The 25,000-nt window shown below is 43.0% G+C and overlaps 2 protein-coding genes and 1 long non-coding RNA gene across 5 annotated transcripts in view; 2 read left to right on the top strand and 1 right to left on the bottom strand.

Annotated features, from left to right (window-relative positions):
* Window positions 1–12,887, top strand: part of csf1rb (colony stimulating factor 1 receptor, b) — a 21,002-nt gene extending 8,115 nt beyond the window's left edge. The window contains exons 2-22 of the mRNA XM_056396746.1: window positions 154–429; window positions 578–871; window positions 1,030–1,163; window positions 1,243–1,405; window positions 1,681–2,065; window positions 2,410–2,525; window positions 2,679–2,787; window positions 4,869–5,047; window positions 5,135–5,232; window positions 5,924–6,050; window positions 6,242–6,346; window positions 6,455–6,565; window positions 7,283–7,442; window positions 8,512–8,585; window positions 8,678–8,766; window positions 9,588–9,710; window positions 10,581–10,692; window positions 10,932–11,031; window positions 11,102–11,228; window positions 11,336–11,453; window positions 11,537–12,887. Of these exons, the coding sequence (XP_056252721.1) occupies window positions 154–429; window positions 578–871; window positions 1,030–1,163; window positions 1,243–1,405; window positions 1,681–2,065; window positions 2,410–2,525; window positions 2,679–2,787; window positions 4,869–5,047; window positions 5,135–5,232; window positions 5,924–6,050; window positions 6,242–6,346; window positions 6,455–6,565; window positions 7,283–7,442; window positions 8,512–8,585; window positions 8,678–8,766; window positions 9,588–9,710; window positions 10,581–10,692; window positions 10,932–11,031; window positions 11,102–11,228; window positions 11,336–11,453; window positions 11,537–11,601 (3,065 nt within the window). The 3' untranslated portion in view covers window positions 11,602–12,887. The remainder of the gene's footprint in view (window positions 1–153; window positions 430–577; window positions 872–1,029; window positions 1,164–1,242; window positions 1,406–1,680; window positions 2,066–2,409; window positions 2,526–2,678; window positions 2,788–4,868; window positions 5,048–5,134; window positions 5,233–5,923; window positions 6,051–6,241; window positions 6,347–6,454; window positions 6,566–7,282; window positions 7,443–8,511; window positions 8,586–8,677; window positions 8,767–9,587; window positions 9,711–10,580; window positions 10,693–10,931; window positions 11,032–11,101; window positions 11,229–11,335; window positions 11,454–11,536) is intronic.
* Window positions 12,888–13,589: 702 nt separating this feature from the next.
* The window catches only part of tmprss15 (transmembrane serine protease 15), a 15,724-nt gene continuing 4,313 nt past the window's right edge, over window positions 13,590–25,000 (top strand). Inside the window, exons 1-21 of the mRNA XM_056397875.1 lie at window positions 13,590–14,237; window positions 14,316–14,440; window positions 14,697–14,764; window positions 15,124–15,325; window positions 15,863–16,241; window positions 16,435–16,543; window positions 16,832–16,941; window positions 17,148–17,288; window positions 17,356–17,508; window positions 17,602–17,707; window positions 17,900–18,065; window positions 18,159–18,300; window positions 18,618–18,707; window positions 18,919–19,041; window positions 19,120–19,263; window positions 19,344–19,454; window positions 19,607–19,730; window positions 19,823–19,918; window positions 20,062–20,111; window positions 20,241–20,312; window positions 20,449–20,593. Coding sequence (XP_056253850.1) covers window positions 14,126–14,237; window positions 14,316–14,440; window positions 14,697–14,764; window positions 15,124–15,325; window positions 15,863–16,241; window positions 16,435–16,543; window positions 16,832–16,941; window positions 17,148–17,288; window positions 17,356–17,508; window positions 17,602–17,707; window positions 17,900–18,065; window positions 18,159–18,300; window positions 18,618–18,707; window positions 18,919–19,041; window positions 19,120–19,263; window positions 19,344–19,454; window positions 19,607–19,730; window positions 19,823–19,918; window positions 20,062–20,111; window positions 20,241–20,312; window positions 20,449–20,593 — 2,768 coding nt within the window. The 5' untranslated portion in view covers window positions 13,590–14,125. The remainder of the gene's footprint in view (window positions 14,238–14,315; window positions 14,441–14,696; window positions 14,765–15,123; window positions 15,326–15,862; window positions 16,242–16,434; window positions 16,544–16,831; window positions 16,942–17,147; window positions 17,289–17,355; window positions 17,509–17,601; window positions 17,708–17,899; window positions 18,066–18,158; window positions 18,301–18,617; window positions 18,708–18,918; window positions 19,042–19,119; window positions 19,264–19,343; window positions 19,455–19,606; window positions 19,731–19,822; window positions 19,919–20,061; window positions 20,112–20,240; window positions 20,313–20,448; window positions 20,594–25,000) is intronic.
* LOC130182049 (uncharacterized) lies at window positions 20,721–23,508 on the bottom strand. 3 transcript variants are annotated; one of them, XR_008829666.1, is made up of 4 exons: window positions 23,369–23,508; window positions 23,060–23,139; window positions 22,148–22,314; window positions 20,722–22,005 (listed from the first exon to the last, which is right to left on the bottom strand). It is a non-coding gene; the product is annotated as an uncharacterized LOC130182049 (long non-coding RNA). The 3 variants fall into 3 exon arrangements; XR_008829665.1 differs by having other exon boundaries at window positions 20,721–22,314; XR_008829667.1 differs by lacking the exon at window positions 22,148–22,314.

Raw genomic sequence — 25,000 nt, 5'->3', positions numbered from 1 at the left:
TTTCAGTTGTGTTTCATTGTTGTTGTTGTTGTTGTTGTTAGTGTTCCAGTTGTGTTTCAGTGTTGTTGTTTTTATTATTGTTGTTGTTGTTAGTGTTCCAGTTGTGTTTCAGTGTTGTTGTGTATCTATCACATTACCGTTCCTTTCTGTCAGATTCTCCTGCTGCTCCATCGATCCATCTGAACTCTGACTTTTTGCCAAATCAAACCGAGATGGTTCTGACTGCCGGCTCCGCCTTCACCCTCAGTTGCCATGGTAATGGTTCGATCCGCTGGTCTAGCACTGCATTTTGTCTGCTGTACCAGGACAAACTGCCCAACCCGGTGAAGGTCAACAGCTCAGTCCCTCGACACACTGGGACATTCCGCTGTGGGTACACCACCCAGGGCCTGGAACACCTGGACACCTGGATCCACCTGTACATCAAAGGTAAGATCAGCTGATGCCTCACACCTGCCAGAGTCCAAACCACAAACTATTTCACAAGTATGTAATTCCTCTAATCATTGGTTGCTCTGGTTGCTACCTTCAGGTGATCACAGGTAAGTGATTACTCACCTTTCGATCTCTCTCTCAGACCCAACCGACCCATCCAGTGTGTTCGTCACTCCTCGCAGAGACCCTGATGCCAAAGAAGGACAGGACTTCCTGTTCAAGTGTCTGCTGACTGACCCATCTGTGAAAAACCTCACCCTCCAATCAGAGGACAGGGAGGGAGTCCTCCCCCAGGGCATGAATGTGACCTTTGACCCCCACAGAGGGGCCCTAATCCGAGACCTGCAGAGGTCGTTCAACGGCCGCTATGTGTGTTCAGGCTGGAGGGATGGGAAGCAGTTCAGATCCAAATGTGTCAACCTGATGGTGGTCCCCAGTAAGACCTGTCTGTCTGTACACCTGTCTGTCTGTCTGTATACCTGTCTGTCTGTACACCTGTCTGTCCGTCTATATACCTGTCTGTCTGTAAACCTGTCTGTTCTATTGGTCTCTCCACCTGACTTCACACCTGTCTGTCTACCTATCTGTCTGAAGGGCTGCGTCCTCCCACCCTTTCTGTCAGTCAGGATAAATTCGTCTGCCTGGAAGGAGAAAAGTTTGAGGTCACCTGTCTGACTAGTAACCCCTCCCACTTCTACTACCTCACCTGGACACACCCAAACATACAGGTGAGAGGTCAGAGGTCATCTGTGTGTCTGTAGTCCTGACAAACTCTTTTGATGTCAATGGTTGTCTGGTTTATTTCAGGGACTGAACATGACTCTCAGCCGTCACTATAGCAACCACCGCCTGTACATCAATGGCACTCTGACTGTCTCTGGTGTCAGTCTGAAACACAGTGGACCATACACGTGTACTGCCACCAATGAAGATGGAGTTGCCACGGCAACCACACAGCTCAGAGTTCTGGGTAAGAAGATTTGGTTGAAAGACAAGATTATAAATAAACATAGATAGAACAATAATAACTTTGGGGAACAAGAATGTAATTCATGGGAGAAATATAGAGATAGTACGGAACAAAATTACCATGAGAACAAGGTCATCACTGTATGGAACAAGATCATAAAACAGACACAAGATCATACCTTTTCATCATAGTGTCTGTAACTTGTAGAGAGATAATACCTGGAGCATAAACATGGACAGACTTAGTGGCATTTACTTTCTCCTCTTCCTCACTAGATCATCCTTACCTGAGGATCTATCTGCAGTCGACACAGCAAGCTAATGCTAACACCAAGTCCACAGACGTCAAGTACCTGTCTGCTAATGTTAGCATTATGCCGGTGGAGGTGCAACGAGAGCCAGATGCTAACATTAGCCATGCTTCACCGCAAGTGAATCGTGAAATGTTTGCTAATGTTAACCCCAAAAGGACAGATGGTGCTAGCAGTGCTAATATTAGTGGCAGTAGCAGAGTGGAAGTGTATGAAGGCCAAGATGTGACGCTAACATTTGTGATGGAGGCATATCCTCCAATCAGCAACCAGGACTGGACGACACCAATACACACCAACAGCAAGAACAACACAGTGTACCATGAGAGCTACACTGCTAATGGCTACAGGTTAGCATGCTAACAACTACAGACTAGCACACTAACAGCTACTACAGGCCAACATTATCAGATTTCTACAGCAGGTTGGACAGAGACCAGCTGCATCAAAAATACAACTTTAAGGTTTTTTAAGGTGGTGTTACAGGTGTTGCTGCAGTGGTGGTGTTGGTTTTAAAGTGTTATGGTTTGTTAAGGTGTTAATTTTAGTGTTAAGGTTGGTGGTATTATTGGTGCTAAGGATTGTTAAGGTGATACTGTGGGTGTTTAAGTCTGCTAAGGTGGTATTGTTAAAGGTTTTTAAGGTGGTATTGTAGGTGCTAAGGGTTGTTAAGGTGGTATTCTTCATGATTCAGGTCGGAGGCGAGCCTGCTGCTGCGGCGGGTCCGTAAGGAGGATCAAGGTCGATACTCGTTTCATTTCTCAAACTCGTTCTTCAGCGGCTTGCAGAACGTCGATCTACGAATCTTCCGTAACAAACTTTATTCCTCCTTTTCCTCACTACAGAAGTTTTCCTTTTCTCTTCTAATTATTACATGATCTTTAAATGTTTAGCTATCTCTAGATCTTGTTGTATTTATCCTATGTAGTCAATAAATATAAAAAATAAAATTTCTTCTCTCAGGTTCTCCGAGTGCTGAGGTCATTCTACAGAATGACACCCTGACCTGCATCAGCTCTGGATATCCACGACCCACAATCCTCTGGTACACCTGCGCTGGAGTCCAGGACACGTATGTACCACACAGATTGACAGTGTAAAGTGCTGTGAACCTGAACATATAAAGTTTGTCCTGAGGGTGGTGCTAGAGGAAAAATACATGTAGGTAATAAAAATAGTTACATGAACTTGTGATATCAACTCACAATATATGACACAAACACATTTCTGTTATGAAGATGCAGTTTTGTAATTTTTAACTGAGTTATGTTCTTTGTTTCTTTAAACATTAATTAAAGTAACTGATTCAATTACAGAGTAAAACACAAGATAGATAGATAGATAGATAGATAGATAGATAGATAGATAGATAGATAGATAGATAGATAGATAGATAGATAGATAGATAGATAGATAGATAGATACTTTATTTATCCCCTAGGCGAAATTCATGTGTCCATTAGCTGATTGTTGATAATAATAATAATAATAATAAAAACAGTTAATAATAAATAAACAATAATAATTAAATTAGTCCACTTCCTTTGGCAGAGGTGTTGTATAGCCTGATGGCAGTGGGAACAAAGGATCTCCTGAACCTCTCTGTTCTGCAGCACAGTGAGATGAAATGTTTGCTGCTGTAGCTGCTTCTCTGTTCTGCCAGAATGTTGTGGAGAGGATGGTTGGTATTGTCTAAAAGAGTGAGTCCAGACTCCTGCAGCGCAGACCCAGCCTTTTGGATCAGCTTGTCCAGTCTCTTTGTGTTCATGTCGGACATGTTGCTGCCCCAGCAGACTGCAGCATAAAAGAGTCTGGCCACCACTGACAGATAAAACATGTGCAGCATTTCACTGCAAACGTCAAAGGACCTGAGCCTCATGAGGAAAAAGAGCCGGCTCCGCCCCTTCAAGTAGATGGCATCTGTGTTCAGGTACCAGTCCAGTTTACTGTACAGGTGCACACCTTGGTATTTATAAGTGTGCACCACTTCAATGTCCTTCCCTCGAATGTTGACTGGCTGAAGGGCCTAGGCCTCCAAAAGTCAATGACCATCTCCTTGATCTTGGAGGTGTTCAGAAGGAGGCAGTTCTTGTTCCTCCATTCACTGAAGGCCATCATCAGATCCCTGTACTCCTCTTCCTGCCTGTTCTTGATACACGCTGAAATAGCTGTTTCATCTGAGTATTTCTGAATGTGGCAGGACTTAGAGTTGTATTTAAAGTTGGCCGTATACAGGGTGAACAGGAACCGAATCAGAATAGTCCCCTGTCGAGCCCCAATGCTGCTCATCACTGTCTCTGAGACACTGTTACCCAGCCTGAAATACTGTGGTCATCTTGTCAGGTAATCCACAATCCAGGACGTGAAGCAGGGATCTACCAACATCCCTTCCAGCTTGTCTTTAAGAATGGGGGGTGGATGGTGTTAGGGGTTAGGGTTAGGGCTGCACAGTCCTTTAACAGCCTCGGACACACACCATCTGGGCCTGTTGCCTTTCCAGGACGTAGCCTCCTGAGCTCCACCCTCACCTCCTCTGTTGTAAAGGACAGGGGACTTGACCCCAGTGTGGAGGGAGGTGCGGCTGCAGTTTCAGGTTGTGGAGGAGATGCCGTAGGAGAAGCTGCAGCTGAAGCAGTGGGAGAGAGAACAGGTGAGGCTGTGTCACACCTGTTGTAGAACAGGTTGAACTCATTGACCTTGTCCTCATCACCTGATGTTGCCTGGCTGTTCTTCTCTTTATAGCCAGTGATGGTCCTCATCCCCTTCCACACCTCTCTGGTGTTGTTGTGCTGCAGCTTCCTCTCTATTTTCTTTTTGTAGTCCTCCTTCGCCTGCTTTAATCTCCTCTTCAGCTCATGTTGCACACACCTGAGCTTCTCCCTGTCTCCATCCCTGAAGGCCTCCTTTTTCTGGTTGAGGAGGGTCTTGGTGTTATTGATGATCCAGGGTTTGTTGTTTGAAAAGCAGTGTACAGTCTTTGCTGGTACTACAGCGTCCAAACAGAAGTTAATGTAGTCTATGGTACATTCAACCATTCTATCAAGGTCAGGGTCCTTGCTTTTATCATTTTCCTGTGACTCCAACAGGACATTCCAATATGTGCATTCAAAATGAGTTTACAGAACAGATAAAACACTGTCACCTCTTCCACAGGTGTGGAGATGTCTCCACCTATCAGGTGTCTCCAGCTAATGTGACCTCACAGGAGGAAGAGGAGGAAGAGGTGAGGAAACACCTCCCTCTGTCAGCTGGTGATGATGTCACTGTTGAGTGTGTAGCCTCCAATAAGATGGGAAAGTCTCGTGATGTCTTCAGACCCTGGAAGTCTCAGAGTACGAACACCTGAAGCACTTTGTGGTATTGTATCTGTGACAGGTGCAGATCATTTTTACTGAACATGTCTTCCTGTTCTCCTACAGAACCTCAAATGCTCTTCACTCCGGCTCTGATTGGAGCTCTGAGCGCTGCTGCCGTCCTCCTCCTGTTGCTATTGGTTGTCTTTTACCAGTGGAGACAGGTACGTGTCGTCATCATCATATGGACTTATTGGGTTTGAATGAAAATTGTCTGAACAGTCTGGGTTACTGTGGTTACTGTGGTTACTATGGTGACCCAGTTCTGGGTCAAAAAGCAGCATGTTGGGTTATAGGTTTGTTCTCCACCCAGAAATGTGTGAAAATGACCATGTAGTTGAATTAAAGCTACAAAAAGTTGGGCTGAAAAAAACAACTCAAACTCTATGTTATCACTATCAACTTATTTAATGTCTGCTTCTTCTAACTTCTGCTGCTAATGTTAAAATTAAAGTAAAATTGATATAAAGGATGAAAGGATGAAACAAGCACATGATGTCCCAGCTGTTCTTTTATTGGTACAATCAAAATATATCGGGTTAACCAAGTCTTTCTTTTTTTTTTAGCTTAAACTGCATAAAAATGACGTACTTGAATGATGCAGCGTAACCTAATGTCACTGTATTTAACCTAATGTTAGGTCAAACCTTCCCAACCTATAACCAAGCAGTTGGGTTATTAAAATAACCCAGCATTTTTTAGTGTGTACACACAGATGTTCATGTTAATAAGATAAGGTGCAGCCTTACTCAGTTCCTTCTGTTTGTCCTGACAGATTCACTTATTCACTGTTTCATTCACAACCTGCCCCCTGAAATCATTCCCATGACGTTTTGGCTCTTCTTCTTCTACCAGAAACCCAAGTATGAGATACGATGGAAGATCATCGAGAGCACAGACGGAAACAACTACACCTTTGTTGACCCTACCCAGTTGCCGTACAACCACAAGTGGGAGTTTCCACGAGACAAACTCCGCCTTGGTACAAAACTGTCTGATTCAAAACCAAAATCTGTCAAAACGCTAAAGCAGAGGGATGTTTCAAAATAAAAGTCAGTGTAGACACTGATAGTGTTCCTGTTTCTGACAGTGGAGAGTTGTGAACTCCACTCTGTTGTCCAGGTGTAGTCACTCTGTGGTTTAGTCCTCGACCTTTGACCTCTCTGATATCAGGCGCTGTTTTGGGTTCGGGAGCATTTGGGAAGGTCGTCGAGGCAACAGCATACGGTCTAGGAACTGACAACAACGTCGCTAGAGTCGCCGTCAAGATGCTGAAACGTCAGTCCACAAACTTTCATCATCATCATCATCATCATCATCATTATTATTGTTATATCTGTGACACTCCACTGTTGTAATGAGATAATCTGGTGTGTTCATGAACAGCAAGTGCTCACTCGGAGGAACGTGAAGCTCTGATGTCAGAGCTGAAGATTCTCAGCCATCTTGGTTACCATGACAACATCGTCAACCTGCTGGGAGCCTGCACTCGAGGAGGTGATGACTGTTTTAATCATTAAATATCAGAATAAAAGTAAAGCCATGCCACAAACAGATCAATGTCACTATTTACTGCTGAAAATACAAATGTAGATTAATACGCTGCTAAAAATAGTTCCCAACAACATCACTATTTCCTCCTGTTTGATGAAAACTACAGCAAGGAGCTGTTTTAGTGAATCACTGAGCCTCTTTAAAAATTAAAGTCTAAAGATCTAACGTCTTCAGGACCAACCAATGGGCTAAGGGTTGAAAACCACAGACAGGAAGTCAGAAAGTGTAAAGTGGTGCAGTGGTTAGCACTGCCGCCTCACAGGGAGAAGATTATGGGTTCAAACCTGCTGTCCGGAACTGTTCTGTTTGGAGTTCATATGTTCTCCTGTGTAGGTTCCCTCCGGGTTCTCCGGCTTCCTCCCACAGTCCAAACATATGCAGGTGTGAGTGTGATTGTCTATACATCAGCTGTGTGACAAACTGCCCCCCCCCCCCATAGATAAGACAACTGATTGGTTGATGAGAAAATACTCCGAATTTATCAGTAATGAATATAATTAATTGCAGCATGTCACTGTTCTTAAGTGTTTTTAAGAGAAACCAAAATGTATCCTGATGTTTTCCTTTTTGCAGTGTATTGTGGGACAGTATCCCTCCAGCCTTTTCAGTGAAGACACAGCAGACTGACTGACATCTAACCCACCCTCCTACCCCCACCAGGTCCCATGCTGATGATCACAGAGTACTGTAGCCATGGTGACCTGCTGAACTTCCTGCGGGCTCACACTCAGGACTTCATGACATCCATTTTGAGTGTGGATGAAGTTGAGGAGGAGGCTTTCTATAAGAACATGGCCGCCCAGAACAGCAGACTCAGGAGGTTTGAAATAACTGATCCAGATCAGTTAGACCTGAGATCAAGTTAATTACAATTAAAGCATCAAGGAGAGCAGAGAATTCATGCCTCCCTTCCTTCCAGGGCGTCTTTAAAACCATGATCGCATGACCACAGCATCTCTCCAGACATTCATGAAGAGTCCAAATCCTGAGCAATAAATCACGTTCACTCGTATATTTAATCAACCAGCCTTACGACTGGAGGCTGTGCTACGACCTCGGTTGCTATGGTAACTGTTATTGGGTACTGGGCCAGCTGGACTGGAAAAAGTCCTTCACAACAAGAACTTGGGTTTTGTCAGAAATCAGATTTAATAACATTTAAAGAAATTTGTTTGATCTGAACTATTTTGAAATTCTAAAGTAAATTCACAATGTGCCTTAGAAATAAGTGTGTGTTAAAGACTGTGTCATCAGCAAAGAGTAACAGAAACAGATGAAATGCAGAGACTGAAACATTAATAAAGAGAACAAAAGAACAAGAAAGAATCATTGAAGAACACCATGATTAGTCATAATTCATAATGTGATAACATAATAAGAAAATTGATCCAAATTGATGAGAGCAATTGATGAACCCAAAAATATACAGAAATAATATTGTTATGGTAAATGGACTAGCACTTATACAGCGCGTTTCTAGTCTTACTGACCACGCTTTACAATACTTGCCATTCACCAATTCACACACACATTCATACATGACAGTCACACACTGATGCAAAAGGAAGTGGGGTTCAGCATCTTACCCAAAGACGGACTGGAGGAGCTGGGGATTGAACCACGACCTTCTAATTAGTGGACAACCCGCTCTACTTCCTGAGTCACAGCCGCCCTGTTATAAATAGACTGATCTGCTCCTGAAAGTAATCAAGATTTGCACAATACATCATTTTATTTATTATATCTAAAACTTCTTCTGAGATGTTAATTCAAGCAGAGCTCTGAGGTCACACTAACATCAGATGATTGACAGCAGCTGTTTCATTCATGCTTCATCATCAGCTGTGTGGCTTCTGGCTGATTCTGACATCCAGTCATTTGTGTTTCAGTGACAGTGGGATCTCGTGCTGTTCAGAGTATCAGGAGATGCTGCCAGTTCTCAACCCAGGACAAACACACCAGGGTACCAACCTGAACTCACCTGAACACCTGAACACACCCACAGTTTCTGTCTCTGTGAGGTCAGACCTGTCTAATTCCCTGTCTGTCTCTCAGGTGTACAGACAGACAGCCTATCTGTCAGTGACCTCATGAGGTTTTCGTACCAGGTGGCTCAGGGTCTGGACTTCCTGTCCACCAGAAATGTAAGAAAACACAAACGCGTTTGTCTATACTTTGACAATTCTCATTGATCAAATTCATTCCCAGGCCCCGGACACCTGATCTGACCCAAGCATTAAAACCAGGTCCCTTCAAACATTCCTTTCAAGTAATAAGGACCAACCAAAGTCCTCTCAATGTAGAAAAGTCCTCTTAATGTAGAAAAGTCCTCTTAATGTAGAAAAGTCCTCTCAATGTAGAAAAGTCCTCTCAATGTAGAAAAGTCCTCTTAATGTAGAAAAGTCCTCTCAATGTAGACAAGTCCTCACAATGTAGAAATGTCCTCACAATGTAGACACGTCCTCACAATGTAGAAAAGTCCTCTCAATGTAGAAACATCCTCTCAATGTAGACACGTCCTCACAATGTAGAAATGTCCTCTCAATGTAGACAAGTCCTCACAATGTAGAAATGTCCTCACAATGTAGACAAGTCCTCACAATGTAGAAATGTCCTCTCAATGTAGACAAGTCCTCACAATGTAGAAATGTCCTCACAATGTAGAAAAGTCCTCTTAATGTCGAAAAGTCCCCTCAATGTCGAAAAGTCCCCTCAATGTCGAAAAGTCCCCTCAATGTCGAAATGTCCTCACAATGTAGAAAAGTCCTTCAATGTAGACAAGTCTTCTCAATGTAGAAAAGAAAAATCCTCACTACGATGTGAGAGAATGGCCGTCATCAAAATACCAGCACAAGTACAGTAACATGCTGAATGTTCTCATTATATCAGCAGTAAAATCTTTTGCAAAAGTCTCTCTCTGTCACCTGTCTGTCACCTGTCTGTCACCTGTCTGCCTCTCTGTCAGTGTATCCACAGAGACGTGGCGGCGAGAAACGTCCTGCTGACTGATCGTCGTGTTGCAAAGATCTGTGACTTTGGTTTGGCTCGAGACATTCGCAACGACGACAGCTACATCGTTCAAGGAAACGTCAGTGTTCCAACGCTACACTGTTACCTGTTAGAGTAAACAACAACAACAACAACAACAACAACAAAGCTGTTACCTGTTAGAGTAAACAACAACAACAACAAAGCTGTTACCTGTTAGAGTAAACAACAACAACAAAGCTGTTACCTGTTAGAGTAAAAAACAACAACAACAACAACAAAGCTGTTACCTGTTAGAGTAAACAACAACAACAACAACAAAGCTGTTACCTGTTAGAGTAAAAAACAACAACAACAACAACAAAGCTGTTACCTGTTAGAGTAAACAACAACAACAACAACAAAGCTGTTACCTGTTAGAGTAAACAACAACAACAACAACAAAGCTGTTACCTGTTAGAGTAAAAAACAACAACAACAAAGCTGTTACCTGTTAGAGTAAACAACAACAACAACAACAAAGCTGTTACCTGTTAGAGTAAAAAACAACAACAACAAAGCTGTTACCTGTTAGAGTAAAAAACAACAACAACAAAGCTGTTACCTGTTAGAGTAAACAACAACAACAACAAAGCTGTTACCTGTTAGAGTAAAAAACAACAACAACAAAGCTGTTACCTGTTAGAGTAAACAACAACAACAACAAAGCTGTTACCTGTTAGAGTAAAAAACAACAACAACAAAGCTGTTACCTGTTAGAGTAAAAAACAACAACAACAACAACAAAGCTGTTACCTTGTAGAGTAAACAACAACAACAAAGCTGTTACCTGTTAGAGTAAACAACAACAACACTATTACCTGTCAGAGTAAACAACAACACTGTTACCTGTTCAGACGTCTGCAGGGTATTAAATGTTCATCACTCCGTTGACAAAATAAGACACATTTCTGTGTGTTTTATTTTGAAGGCCCGCCTCCCGGTGAAGTGGATGGCTCCTGAGAGCATCTTTCAGTGTGTTTACACTGTGCAGAGCGACGTCTGGTCGTATGGAGTCTTACTGTGGGAGATCTTCTCTCTGGGTAACCATGGCAACGCTTGACAATCAGTAACATTACAGCTCTGATCTTGATAAATATTGATTATTGATTGTGGCATTAAAGACTTCTGTGGTCCTAGTTATCAGGTAGAAATGTTTCAGGTTTATTCCTCTGTGTGTTACCATGGAGACAACATCAGCATGACATCATGTTCTGATTAATTCAAATGTCTTGATTGGGACGTTTCTCACCTCTGACTGTTTCTGTGTTTACCTGCTCAGGTAAGAGTCCGTATCCCAATGTTGCCGTGGATACCAACTTCTACAAGATGATCATGGATGGCGGTCACATGGCTCGGCCAGACTTTGCTCCAGCAGAGATGTAAGTGGACAAACAGGTTCATGTCGGTGTAAATAAAGTTGTGTTGAATCTAACACACCTGTCCTCGCAGGTATCAGCTGATGACTCTCTGCTGGAGTCTGGAGCCCACCGACAGACCAACCTTCAAAACCATTGGTCAGCTCGTCAATGGGCTCCTCCCCTCCACCAATGACACGTCGCCACGTCACACCCATCAGGTGAGGTCCAATCAGCTCTGACTGGCAGGCTGCTGTTTTAAACCCACAGTAGAAGTGAGTTCAACAGTTGGTACCTGAACACATCGTCTCTCTTCTTCTCTCAACAGTCGACGTACAGGAACATTGACGAGTGCAGAGAGGAAGAGGAGGAGGAGGAGGAGGAGGAGGTCATAGGAGGAGGAGAAACACTGAAGAGAGGAGAAGAAGAAGAGCAGGAGCAGAGAGGTAATAACCCAGGATGACATCAGTTGTTGCTAAGAGACAGTTTACCTGTAAACCTGACTGTACTCCTGCCCTGATCTTCTCAGAGCTCCGTGATGATGAAGAGGAGGAGAAGGAGCTGATGATGAAGAACATCTACCAGCTCTCCTGATCGTCTCGTCCAATCAGAATCTGTTTCTTACTTTTAGTTTATAACAAATGAAAGACGAACATTTGAGAACGAATTGATTTCATGTTTCTGACGAGACAAAGAGCGTCCTCGTCACTCTGAGAACAAACGTCCATCCTGAACAGACATGAAGGGACGTCTGGGTGCAGTCATGTGATCCTCTGCTCTGATTGAACAGCTGTTTTCTCACCAATCGGCTGCTGACAGTGTTGTGATTCGTTTTTCCTGTTTTTCTGTCTGGGGAATTCGTTAAAGACTTGTTGTAGAGACGTCGTCACTTTTCCCTCCGGTTTGTTTAAAGTTCACAAAGTTCAAGATAAACCAACTCTGTGTTTCTGTTCCCACTGGAATCAGGACAATCTTGATTGGCTCTCTTCAGGCCGCCACCCACGTCTGTGTCAAACGAGATTTGAATAAAGTTGAGCCTTTCACGTCTCATTCACAATGAATAGCAAATGTCTATGGTGGCCCGGAGAGCTCAACACTGCAACTGAAGAAAACACATGAGCTGTTTCCAGGGGACACTGAAAAGTGATGAACCAGGTGGGACAACGATTGCAGTGTGTTGAGCTAAAACCGTCTGAATCTAATTTTTCCTACAAATGTTATAAAGCATCAGATTGATGACATCACAATGACATCACTTTCATCCTACCACAACTGTTAAACTGTGTTCACACTGATGACTCACTGTCATCATCTGTCTCTGTGATTGGCTCAGCTGCTCCAGAGCCATGACAGCAGGGATGTGATTGGGTGACTAAATGTTTTCAGCTGCACCACCAACCAAACTCGCTCATTTTCTAAGCATTAAAAATATTACATTTTATTTTTGATGTGACACATAAAAGAAATGATAATAATAAAATCTTTTTCAAAGAGTTGCCAATTAAATTCGATTAAATTCAATTAGTTCATTGAATGTCTTTTCGAAAATGACAAAATTTCTTTTCTAACTCACAATCAACCAAACTCTTAAATTTTCTAAACGTTGTTATTGTTATTATTAGTGATTATTGATCAGGGTTTTCTTCATCAGACATTAGACCAGATTACACTGGAGTGACTCAGCAGAGACAAATATATGAATCCAGTCTCAGATCTGGATCAGGTCCCAGATGTTAAAGGGTTTGATCTCAACAACATTTAACCAGATCTTGTTTTTCAGTCATTTTAAAATCGTTATTGATCAGACGTAAATCCAGACTGAAAATGAATTTTCATGTTGTTTATTTTCATTGTAAAAATAAAATCAAACAATCAGCCGACGTTTGTTTTCAATCCATCTGTTGTAAACTGTTTATTACATGTTGATTATTACTAATCAACTTTTAACTGATTATTATTCACAGTTATAGATACTCCAGAATTACAAATATTCCATGTGTTTGTGTCTCCAGTCTCCTCACCTGTTTGTGTTGTATCTGTCAGGTGAGAGCAGGGGGCAGGGCCAGATAAAAGTAGATTACCTGACAGGTTTACTGCCTGTAGTGAGTGTGTGTGTGTGTGTGTGTGTGTGTGTGTGTGTGTGTGTGTGTGTGATTATTGTTCATTGGACAAAGAACAGGTGACGCCCCAGGCAGGTGCAATTTCTGCTGTTTGATTGACAGTTCAGGTCATTAACAGGTCGTCACCCATACCAGTTTTGGACTTTGGTTTTCCTCAATCATCACACACACAAAAAAACACAACACACACACACACACACACACACACACACACACACACACAAACAATAACAGGCAGATTCAGACACTGAGACGTTCAGACTAACATGAAGACAAGCAGAGAATCAATGTGTCAAAGCACAATTATCAAAGGAATTAAATGTCAATAATAATATTAATAAAATAAAATACAATATAATTATTAATTAAATTAATAGAATAAATCTAATAACGAAATAAAGAAAAAAGCAATAAAATTATATACATATTCATATATACCTTTATATATATATACACACATACATAAACATATACATTCCCATAAGTCAAGTATTTCAGCTTCTTCTGTTGTGACAGGAAGTGACATATTTAGCAGCCAGTACTGCACAGGATGATGGGTAATTTCTCTTGTACTTTATCTCAGGTCATCGGTTTATCTTCTTCGTGTTCCCAGCAGCACAAACATAAATGATTATGAGCTGCCATATTGATAATGACTCATCAATCATTTCCAGCCCAATGAAAACCGGGCACAGATCAGATCCAGAGTCAGAGAGGACAGACACTCCAGTGTTCCTGATCCTGGACCTCACACTGTCGATCTGAACAAACAGCAGGTGAACTGGTTTCACGCAGGTGACAGGTGAGTCCATGTTCTGTGCCGACAGGAAGTGGAATCAGCATTCAGATGGAGGTTTACATGAAGGTTCCATCAGAGACCACTTTAGAAGCAAATCTGGACTTTACTGATCCAGATCTGATCAACAGTGAACGGATGACTTTACTGCTCTCTGATTGATTGATTGATTGATTGTGTATTGATCCCTGCAGCTGTCAGGATGAAGCAGCGCCTGTCGTCTCTGGAGTTTCTCCTCTGCGTTGTTTCTTCTCTGCTTCTCGTCTGTTGTGTCGGACTGATCGTGATTTCGTGGATCAGCCTGAGGCCTGAAGGTGACTGTGCGTCTGGTCTTTACCACTTGATCAGACGGGGCTATTGATCAGTGCTGATGATGTTGTGTGTGTGCTCAGGTGCCGTTGAACCAGTGGTGCTGAGTGGCCGGATGGTGATCACAGAGGGAGCCGTGTTCTACGAGGAACTGAGGAACCGCAGCAGTCTGATCTTTAAATCTCTGGCCTTCGACGTCCAGCAGCTGGTGAGCTCGCAGACTTTTACTTTGAAATACAGCTTTCCAGCATCTGGTAACATCAGCAGCTTTTATTTGAAAAGAAAGGCAGATTCAGCAGTTTTTATTTTGAAATCCTGCAGAGTAAAGAGGGATATTCTTTCTCAGCTGTGAGACACTCCTCCATCGATGTTCTGTGTTTATGAACTGGGATGATCAATACTGATCAGTCTGTCTACAGGTGTAAAATCAGCTGATCTCTGTCTGACCTCTGATTGGTCGACAGGTGTCCAAGGCATTCGCCCACACTGAGCTCAGACTACTCTACAAGTCCTGTCAGGTGCTATACTTCAGGTCAGACACCTGATCACTATCGATCAATCACGTCATTACTGATCAATCATCAATAACTAATTGATTAATCAGTATCTCATTTACAGAGTTGATCGAAGGATCAATGACATCATCAATGATCAATGATTTGCTGACTGATTAGTTTCATTCCAACGGCACAGCTGTTAGAAAGCAGAAGTTCCTGTTTGATTTTTCATTTCAACTGATTCATTAATTAATTTATTGATTATCTGTTTTTTAGTTCCTTTACTTCTCAGCTGCATTTGATTGATTGATTGATTGATTGATTGATTGATTGATTGATTGGCGATTCTGAATTTATTGATACCGTGACAACTATTATTGATCTGTGTCCTCAGTCGGGGCAGTGTGGCTGTGACCTTTGACCTCTGGTTCTATCAGCTGATTGATGTGAAGGAGGCGGAGTTGCTACTGGGGGCGGGGCTTCAGGAGGTAGACAGTGGAGGACTGGTGATCGACAGAAGCAGCATCCAGATCACAGGTGAGTGTGAGGTCACTGTGAGTTCACATGTGACACTGAAGCTAAAATACTTTGAAACTGTTTTTATTTTTATTGTTAATTTATTTTTTAATATGTTTTAAAAAGTTGATTTAAACTCAAAGACAATCAGATCAAAGCAGACTGAATTACAGGTGTTAGGACAGATTAGCCTAATATTAGAACAAATTAAATCAGATTAGATCAGATTAAATCAGATTACATCATATCAAATCAGATTACATCATATCATGTCAGATATCAGTTGATATGACGGTGTAACTGTTGAATTAGCGCCATAGCTTCACAATGTTAGAGAATTTATAGCAGATTACATCAGATTAAATGAGATTAGAACCATGCATAACTTTAGTCTTTAATAAAATGTAAACAGGTGAGTTATATAAATAGTTGTCATGAAGGAGGAAATTAACATAATGTTTAGCCTCATTAGCTGTTGATGATTGGTCAGATCCCACTGACCTGGATCAGGTGACTAGATGATATTAGACCAGGTAAATCTGGTCTGGCTCAAACTGGGATTAAATTTCATGTTTCATCTGGAGAAACAAGATGAACGTGTGAAACTCTTCCTGCAGAGAAACCAGATGAGACGACTGTCACACCCGGGACTGTCACGCCCGGGACTGTCACGCCCGGGACCGTCACGCCCGGGACCGTCACGCCCGGGACCGTCACGCCCGGGACTGTCACACCCGGGACTGTCACACCCGGGACCGTCACACCCGGGACCGTCACACCCGGGACTGTCACACCCACGACAGGTGAGAACAGGTCAGGTGTCTGGTTCATATTCAGCCTCCTGCTCACTGTCTAATACTTTCTATGTCTCCACAGTGACGTGTCCTCCTAATAAGGAAGCCTGTGCTGATCGATTAATGTGTGTTCCAATTGATCGGTTCTGTGACGGAGTGGATGACTGTCCAGATGCTTCTGATGAAGGCGCCGCTCGCTGTGGTCAGTGATCTTTTCTACAAAGATTATTTAAATCAAAGAGTTGATTCAACAGGTGAACAGATGTCCGGTAATTATCTAATCAATCATTTATTACTGATGGTATCGATCAAGTTTATCTGTCAACAGGAGTGACTAATCGGCTGTGATTCAAAGATAGAACTACCTGATGATGTCATCACTCTTGTTGCCATAGCGACAGCATGTGATGGACAGTTTGTACTAAGAGGACCGAACGGCTCATTCAGTTCATCAGACGCTTCTGAGAGCTACAACAGCAGCAGTGAATGTCGCTGGGTCATCAGGTGAGACACTGTAACACACCTGTATACACCTGTACACACACCTGTTTACACCTGCACACACACACTGTAAATAACATGTACAGTACATTAACAAGGATGTTTGGAATGTGTTCTATTTTTTATCCAGAATAATTCAGATCAAAGATATAACTAAGTCATGTTGTTGTTTGTTGTTGTTTGTTGTTGTTTTTGTCATTGGTTGTTTATTTTGTCATTGTTGTTGCTTTTTGTTGTTGTTTGTTGTTGCTGTTTATATTTTATTTTGTTGTTGTTTGTTGTTGTGTCCAGGGTCGACCGAGGACTGTCAGTTCAGATCAGCTTCCATCACTTTGAAACAGAAGAAAACGTCGACACTGTGAAACTGTATGAAGGAGTGGGAGGAGTCAAACGGCTCACAGGTGACGTTCACCAGTGTTTTATATGCTACTGTATGTGTGGACTGAGGTTTATACGATTAGTCAGTTCTGTGGCATCTGTCTGGTCTCTAAACCACTTTTGTCATGAAAACGCGTGAGAAGAGATACAGGAAGTGATGTAATCTGCCTCTGATTCAGAGACTCAAGGCTAAACTCACTTTTAACTGACATGTTGATGTGATTTACAGCTGAGCTCTCAGGCTCCGCCCCTCCTGGGACTGTGTGGCTGCTGACTGACCAATCAACTGTGGAGTTTATCTCTGATGATGTCAACAACTTGTCAGGGTTCAGCGCCACCTACAGGGCAGCCAACACCTCCAACCTGTCCAGTAAGACCTCCCATCACAGAGTATAAAAAGCGTTTAGCTGCAGCTGACTGACTGTGTCTCTGCTCAGACCAACAGAAGCTCACCTGTGCATTTGAGCAAGGCATGTGTTTCTGGAGGAAGCAGCAAGACCCGGATGATGGAGACTGGATTCGAACCAGCGGCTCCACGTTTCCTCCGCTGACGGGCCCGAGTGTCGACCACACACTGGGAAACAGCTCAGGTGGGTTTCCTGTGGAGGGCGGCATCCTGTTGTCATAGCAACTGGAATGATCAGTTTCAGTATCATTATCAATACAATTGATCTGTTTGTCAGGTTTCTACATCGTCACACCTCTGAGTCCCGGCCAATGGCTGAAGAGCTTCAGGATCTACAGCCTCCCTCTGACTCTGCCCACACAGCCCATGTGTCTGAGCTTCTGGTAAACAACTGAAATAAACATGTCAACAACCAAAAATAAACAAGTCAACAACCGAAAAGGACAGTAAACAAGAGAAGCTGATACATATCGAATGTTTCTAAATTCGTAAACAAACAAATACACAAGACAAACATGTAGATGAATAACTGAGTAAACATGTAAACAAACAAACAAACACTTGTTTGTCTGCAGGTACCACATGTTTGGAGAGGACGTTCACCACCTTCGAGTCCTGCTGCTCCCGTTGTCCCGGGCACAGCCTGAACCTGCCGTTTCCGTGGTGTTTCAGAGAGACGGTAACTATGGCGACAACTGGAACTACGGCCAGGTGACCCTCAACCTGATGACTGAGGCCAGGGTCAGTGACATCACACAGGGGTCCACAGAGTGGTCGGTTTATTGATCCTCATCAATAACTTATTGATTGTTGTATGACCTCTGACCTCTGCAGGTTGTGTTTGAAGCTCTAAAGAAAGGAGGGATGTGGAACGACATCGCTCTGGATGACATCACACTGACCGCTGCTCCCTGTGGCCCCGCTCCCCCTGAGCCAACCAATGTACCGCCTCCGACGACCACTCCCCCTATACCAGGTGAGACTCAGGCCATGCCCCCTTATTAATTCAACCTATTATTACTAACTTATTAGTATTACATTGTTTTGTTTTCACTATTATATTAATGATATTATGTTTAATTTTCTTCATGTCTTACGAAATAATAAAAACATTGTCATGTCACTTTTATTTTTATTACCATGTGTTTTACTTAAACATGTTGGTTCTTTGTCTTTACAAAATAATATATAATATTTAATAAATTTGCCGTTAATTAGAATAGGGTCATATTGTACATACACCTGTGATCTGGATCCCGTCTGACTCCGCCCCCTCTGCTGTGATTGGTCTAGCTGACTGTGGAGGACCCTTTGACCTCTGGGAGCCAAATTCCACCTTCAGTTCACCAAACTACCCACAATCCTATGGGAACAAGGCTCAGTGTGAGTACACCTGTCTGTCCAGAGTCACCTGCCGCCTTTATTTCATATTGTTACACTTAGTTCTTGTTCAGGTAGGAGAGAAGCAACTCCCACGGATGGTCCTTTAACTTTATTGGTGCAGAAGATCCAGGAACACAGAAGAGCCTGTTTACCTGTTGGTCTGAACCTCACTTGGGTGCTGTAAATTACCCATGATCCTCTGCTCCTCCAGGTCTGTGGACTCTCCACGCTGCGGAGGGAAACATCCAGCTCCACTTCTTGGACTTTGATGTTGAAGCGACCTATGACGTCGTAGAGGTGCGGGACGGGGCAGGGCCTAACTCCACCTTACTGGGTGAGAAGGTGTTTTACCCATAACCCCCTTCAGCATTGTTTGTTCATTTTCAGGTTTAACTTGTTTGTTTTCTTCCAGCCTTCCTCACTGGCAGTGATGGCCCCGCCCACGACTTGTTCTCAACAACCAATCAGATGACAGTGTGGTTCTTTACAGACAGCTCAGGACACGGTCGAGGATTCAGAGCCAACTTCACCTCTGGCTTTGACCTAGGGTCACCAGGTGAGTCAACAGAAAACAGCAGCATTGTTCAATATTTTCATTGGATATTGATCATGACGAGTCGTGTGGTTTCTGAACAGCTCCGTGTGCACCTGGACAGTTCCAGTGTCAGACAGGAAGTTGTATCCACGCCAACAGTCAGTGTAACTCTGTGGTGGACTGTCCTGACGCCTCAGATGAAGCTGACTGTGGTGAGTGTTATAATCAATAATTAATAATTATACACCAGACACATCAACCTCAGTGTTTAGATCAGTGATTAAACGTGGTTAGATCATGTTGTGTCGTCACATCACTACATGTCAGCATTGCTCCGTAGAAACACCTACTTTTCCCTTGTTAGTTGTGTTGCAGGTGAACGGTTCCAGTCGTCTCCGGTTTCAACTCGTCTCTACTCTGTTCACTGTGTGTGCCGACACCTGGAATCCTCACCTGTCTGACTTCACCTGCCAGTACCTGGGATACAGGTAATTCTCACCTGTCCAACCTCCCCTGTGAGCATCTGAAAGTACCTCACTCAGATTGCAGAAGAGTTGTGAGATCTAGACTCTCTCTGCAGGTCTGGAGAAGCGTCGCTGCTGCCGGCTCTGCCACAAGATTCACCCTTTACAAACGTCACAGTCACCAGTAACGGAACACTGGAAACCACCGTCAGGTACCAGTACCAGTACCAGAAACAGATCTACAGCTAAGACCAGCTTCAGAACCAGAACTAGATCAATATTTGGGGAAACTGTTAAAAATATTTCAGTACAGTAAAATATTGTAATAACTGTTTTTTTTTGGTTTTTTTTACAGTGAAACCTGTCACAGTGAGAAAGTGATATCGCTGAACTGTGATAACCAACGTGAGTACACTCATAAACACAGAGTTGTTAAAACAACTTCATTTGTTCATATTAAGTTAAATATTGATTCAGGCTGAGTGAACTGATATGATTATATGTGAAGAATGACCAACCCTCTGTGTGTTCTAGCTTGTGGACTTCGTCAAGTCACTAATGTCACCAGAGGGACGGACCAATCAGAAGAGAGGAAACCGGGTCCTGGTAAGAAAATTATTTAATTTAATTAATTGAATTATTTTTATTATCTGACCTGATCTCTTGTCGATGATCTGATCCTGTTTGTTTCAGTTTCATTGTCGGTTGTGAGTTATTTTGTGTGTTTGTTGTCACCTGTCAGGTGAGGCCCGAGTGGTGGGTGGAGCTAATGCGGCAAAGGGGGCATGGCCGTGGATTGTATCTCTGCAGTGGCAGGGGCGTCATATGTGTGGAGCCACACTGATTGGCCGTGACTGGCTGCTGACTGCTGCACACTGTGTCTATGGGTGAGTGACTCAAATCATGTTTCATATAATAACAGGAAGAGTTCAAAGAATCTATAAATGCCACACACACACACATATATATATATATACACATGTAACCCCAGTCCCATGTAGCTAGGAAATATTGACTGACAAATAATAGGGGTGTTGTAGTACAGTGGGAGGGGCCTGAGTTCGTCTGGAGATGGCGCTACCTGTGATAAATGTGATATAAAATAACTTGGCGGTGCCTCCAATAACATTTAAGAAGTAACACAAAATTTTGGTACTTAGCCTTTAAAATAAAAGTTCCCTTTAACCCTCCTGTCGTGTTCACCTCCCGCCCCTTACTTAATTGACCGGTCTGTTTTAACTGCTCTTAAATTAGCACAAAAACCATTTTTCACCACCAAATTTTTATTCAACATTCTTTAGCTGTGAACAATGTCTCAAAGTAGTGTTTAACATGAATTTATAGAATTAGACATAAAATAACTGCAGTGAAAATACAAATAGGCACTGAAAATGTATTACAAAATGAACATGTAATGGAAAACATAAATGGAAAACCAAAGATCCTTCTGCATCCCACAGACTTTTTGTAGCCTCATAGTTTGAGCGATATACTCCTGCTAAAATCAACAGACCTATGTAGGATTGGAGGTCTATCAGGTCGATTCCTCTCCAGGTTGGAAGCTGGACTTGATGTCATCCACACGAGATTTACCATACCGTGTTAGCCCTGTTGTCATCTTTAGATTAGATTAGATTAACTTTATTTATCCCACAATTGGGAAATTCCTTTACCACAGCAGAAAATAAACATCTATAGAATAAACATCGGAAATGTGGAAATATACAACAAAAATATACCAAATAGGGGCGTCGTGTGGCGTAGTGGTCTAAGCAGGCGCCCCATGTGTAGAGGCTACAGTCCTCGCTGCAGTTGGCCCCGGTTCGAGTCCCGCATCGGGCGGCCTTTACTGCATGTCATTCCCCCTCTCTCTGCCTCCCCATTTCCTGTCTCTCTCCACTATCCTGTCCAATAAAGGCACAAAAGCCCAAAAAAATATACCAAATATACACTAATAAATACAATATACACACGATATGTACATGAGAAAGTGCCAGTTTGCACATGGTGAGGAAGAGCAGGAGTTGTGGAGTCAGGACATTGTGATCTGAGCGTCCCAGCGTGATGCTGATGTTTTCCACTCTCGCTCTACTTCCTCTGTCCTGGGGGGATGAAGACCAGAGCAAGTGTCCACTCTTGGACCAGAATGTCTCCTCAGGTGCTTGTTCTTCAGGTGCCTCTCCATCTGTTGACTGGTCAGTCTCCTCAAAGTCTGGATCAAAATCTGTGTTGCCTTCCACTTCCGAGACGTCCTCCTCTGTCTCTGGTTCATCATGTCCAAAAACCTGGACCAGAACCTCTTCGACAGAGAACCGCTTGATCAGTCGCCTCATTGTGCTCAGAGTAAAAGGAGTGCAAGGCAAACATCAAGCTATATATATATATATATATGGGGTCTGTGTGAAGATGATACATTGATTAGTCTGGAAGGTGCGGTTCACCTGGGGGATAGGAACAGAAGCGTGGGAAATAGATGGGTTCACATCACAGACACCTGTCTGGTCTGTGTGAAGATATGATTCGTTGTTTCATCAGGAAGTTGGTTCACGTGGGACGATCGGCACATGAGCGGGAAAGAGATGTGTCCCCGCAAAAGACATGGTTCAGTCTGAAATGAGTGAGTGAGTGAGTGAGTGAGTGAGTGAGTGAGTGAGTGAGTGAGTGAGTGAGTGAGTGAGTTGGGGTGGTCTGTATGGGGATGTTTTCTGTCTGATGGATGAATATAGTCTGGATACCCATTCATTTCCTATGGCGGTCACTTTTACCGTAACACCACAGGTGTAACCAGGTTGATTAAAACACTCAAAAGTCAATGAAAGAATGATCATCACTTTTATATGTTAAAGGTCATAGTGTGGAGGATATCAGAAGGCCTTGAGCCAATCAGATGTAAAACACAATATTTATGAGTGTTTTCAGTTCGGTCAGATTTGACCCGAACACGACAGGGAGGTTAATCTATTTAATATGTATAAAAAAGTATCACCCTTGTAAGTACAACACAGGATTTAGTGGAAACAACAATAATTATTTATTGCAATTTACGAATTGGATTTCCAAATTAGTCAAATAGTTCACTGTTGACTTTTAAGCAGGACTGTGCATCGATACAAATATTCACAACTCATTTGGTCTGGAAGGTTTGACACACAAATGTTGAACCCAATGAGAAAATGTCAAATCAAAATAAACCAACTCAAATGTCCACGGCCCACACGCACACACACACGCACGCACACACACATTCAGCAGGGCTATTAAACGTAAAGAAAACGTTGCAGGCCTAGTTTCACTAGGCTTTAACCAGCATAAACAAAGAATGAGCACGTGCACAGTGTGAATGGTGTACTCACGAGTCCAGCAGCAGTCAGCGGCACGTGCAGCACCACGGTGCGGTGAGCAGCTGGAGTCTCCTTCCCGCTCCTGTCCGCTCCTGAATCACATGATCCTTCTCAGTAACTACGTCACAGGCTTACTCATGGCGAAAAACCAACAGTAGGTCTTAAACAAATTAGCAATTGCTAACTGCAATGCAGAATTAACCACAGGCAAGTGTATGAGCAGGCTAAGCTAAAGGCTAGCAGCGATTAGCAATTCAGCTGGTCTTTAACACATTACTAATTACACAGCAGCACAAAGTGCATTAAAACACGTGAACTTACCTCTGGCAGCTTCTCGGAGCTCTCACACATAAACCAGGGGAGACTCTCCGTCCGTCCCGGGAGTTTATAGTATTTTATTCACTCTACAGTCCACAGCTGTCCGGCTGGATGCTGATAACACAGCCGGCTGTCGGGGATGCTAAGCACCTCCCACCTGAACCAGGTGAGGACAGGATTGGCTACACACATTCAAAGATGAGAGATTAAAGAGATGCTTCACTGCCCCACAAACAAACGTGGTCAATCATATGGATCTTAAAACTAACACCACCCTTTTATCTCTGACTTTTAACTGTATATGAAATGACTTTTTAAACATATTTACACTTCATGAACTATTATTTATTAGCAACACAAACATTTTAATATCTGTATATGAATGAATGAAAATAATAGCCACAGGGCTACACACACGATGTATACATTAAATATGATTACATAGTTGAATCATACACATATACTGTATATTTCTATAGTTGATCTGCAGCACACACTGTGGACTAATGTTACTCTCTGAAATGTTCGCTCATGGTCTCAGCTGCTTGGTCATCTGTAATCTCACTGGTCGCTTTTGAAAAGTGGCAGTCGCAGGAAAAGGGAAGCGAGCCCTTTGAAATTGTGGTCAGATCTGCATCTAACTTCCACCAACAAACAAACACGATCTATTTGAACTAATAACACACTTATTAGTCGTAGTATTTTGTCCATGTTAAAAACATGCGTGTATGAAGCTTGAACATTAAACAGAAGCTGCTGCAGTCAGGACTTATCAGATAGAGAGATTATAAAGAGAAACATCAGCTGATGTGAAGCCTCACTACAAAGGTCTCAGACTGATGATGAAGAAGAGTTCAGATCTTCATCAGTCACAGACTCCAACAGATCAAAACTGATGAAGCTCAGAGTCACAGCTGAAGGTTTAAAGGAATCACCTGAGCTGGTTCACATCCCTGTTCATCATGGAGTCTTGTTGCCATGGAGACCAAAGAGGAAGCTGCTGCATCGCTGAGCTGAAGTTTGACTGTTTGATTGACTGAAGAGACTGAAGATGGAGTGTAAAAGAAAATCAGCTCTGTGTTCGGAGTAAACCTCCTCCCACAGGTGGAGCAGGATCTGGGTCTCTGCTGCCTCTGGACCTGGACCAGGTCTCTTCAGGATCATGTCAGGGTGTCTGTCCCCCTTATGGAGTGGCCCAGTCAGACCCAGACCTGAACCCAGTAGAGCTGCTGTTATTGAGCTCAGAGACAGAACCTGTCTGACTGAAGCAGCTCTATAAGAAGACCGGTCCAGACCTCCACCTGAACACTGAGGTCCGATTAGCAGCTACTGAAGAGGGTCTGGGTTCAGACCAGTTCAACCAGTTATTAAATCCAAGCTTCACTTCCTGTTTCCACCAGAGCTGAGAGGTTTAAATACTGGGTACTGTGAAGACACAAAGATTATAACTGTCTGTGTGACATCAGCTCAGAGACACTGACTTCTCTTTAGTTTAATTCTCCTCAGGTAAACCAAGTCTCTGCTGCAGGTCTGTGTGGACAGGTAATGAACGCTGCAGCCTGTAGGGGGCGTTAACACAACACTTAGTCTGTCTTCAAATTATTTTTCTGTTTAGAAACTCATGCAGTACATCTC

This window comes from Seriola aureovittata, chromosome 15 (assembly GCF_021018895.1).
Source record: "Seriola aureovittata isolate HTS-2021-v1 ecotype China chromosome 15, ASM2101889v1, whole genome shotgun sequence".
Taxonomy (NCBI): domain Eukaryota; kingdom Metazoa; phylum Chordata; class Actinopteri; order Carangiformes; family Carangidae; genus Seriola; species Seriola aureovittata.
This window is presented reverse-complemented; position numbering and strand designations above follow the sequence as displayed.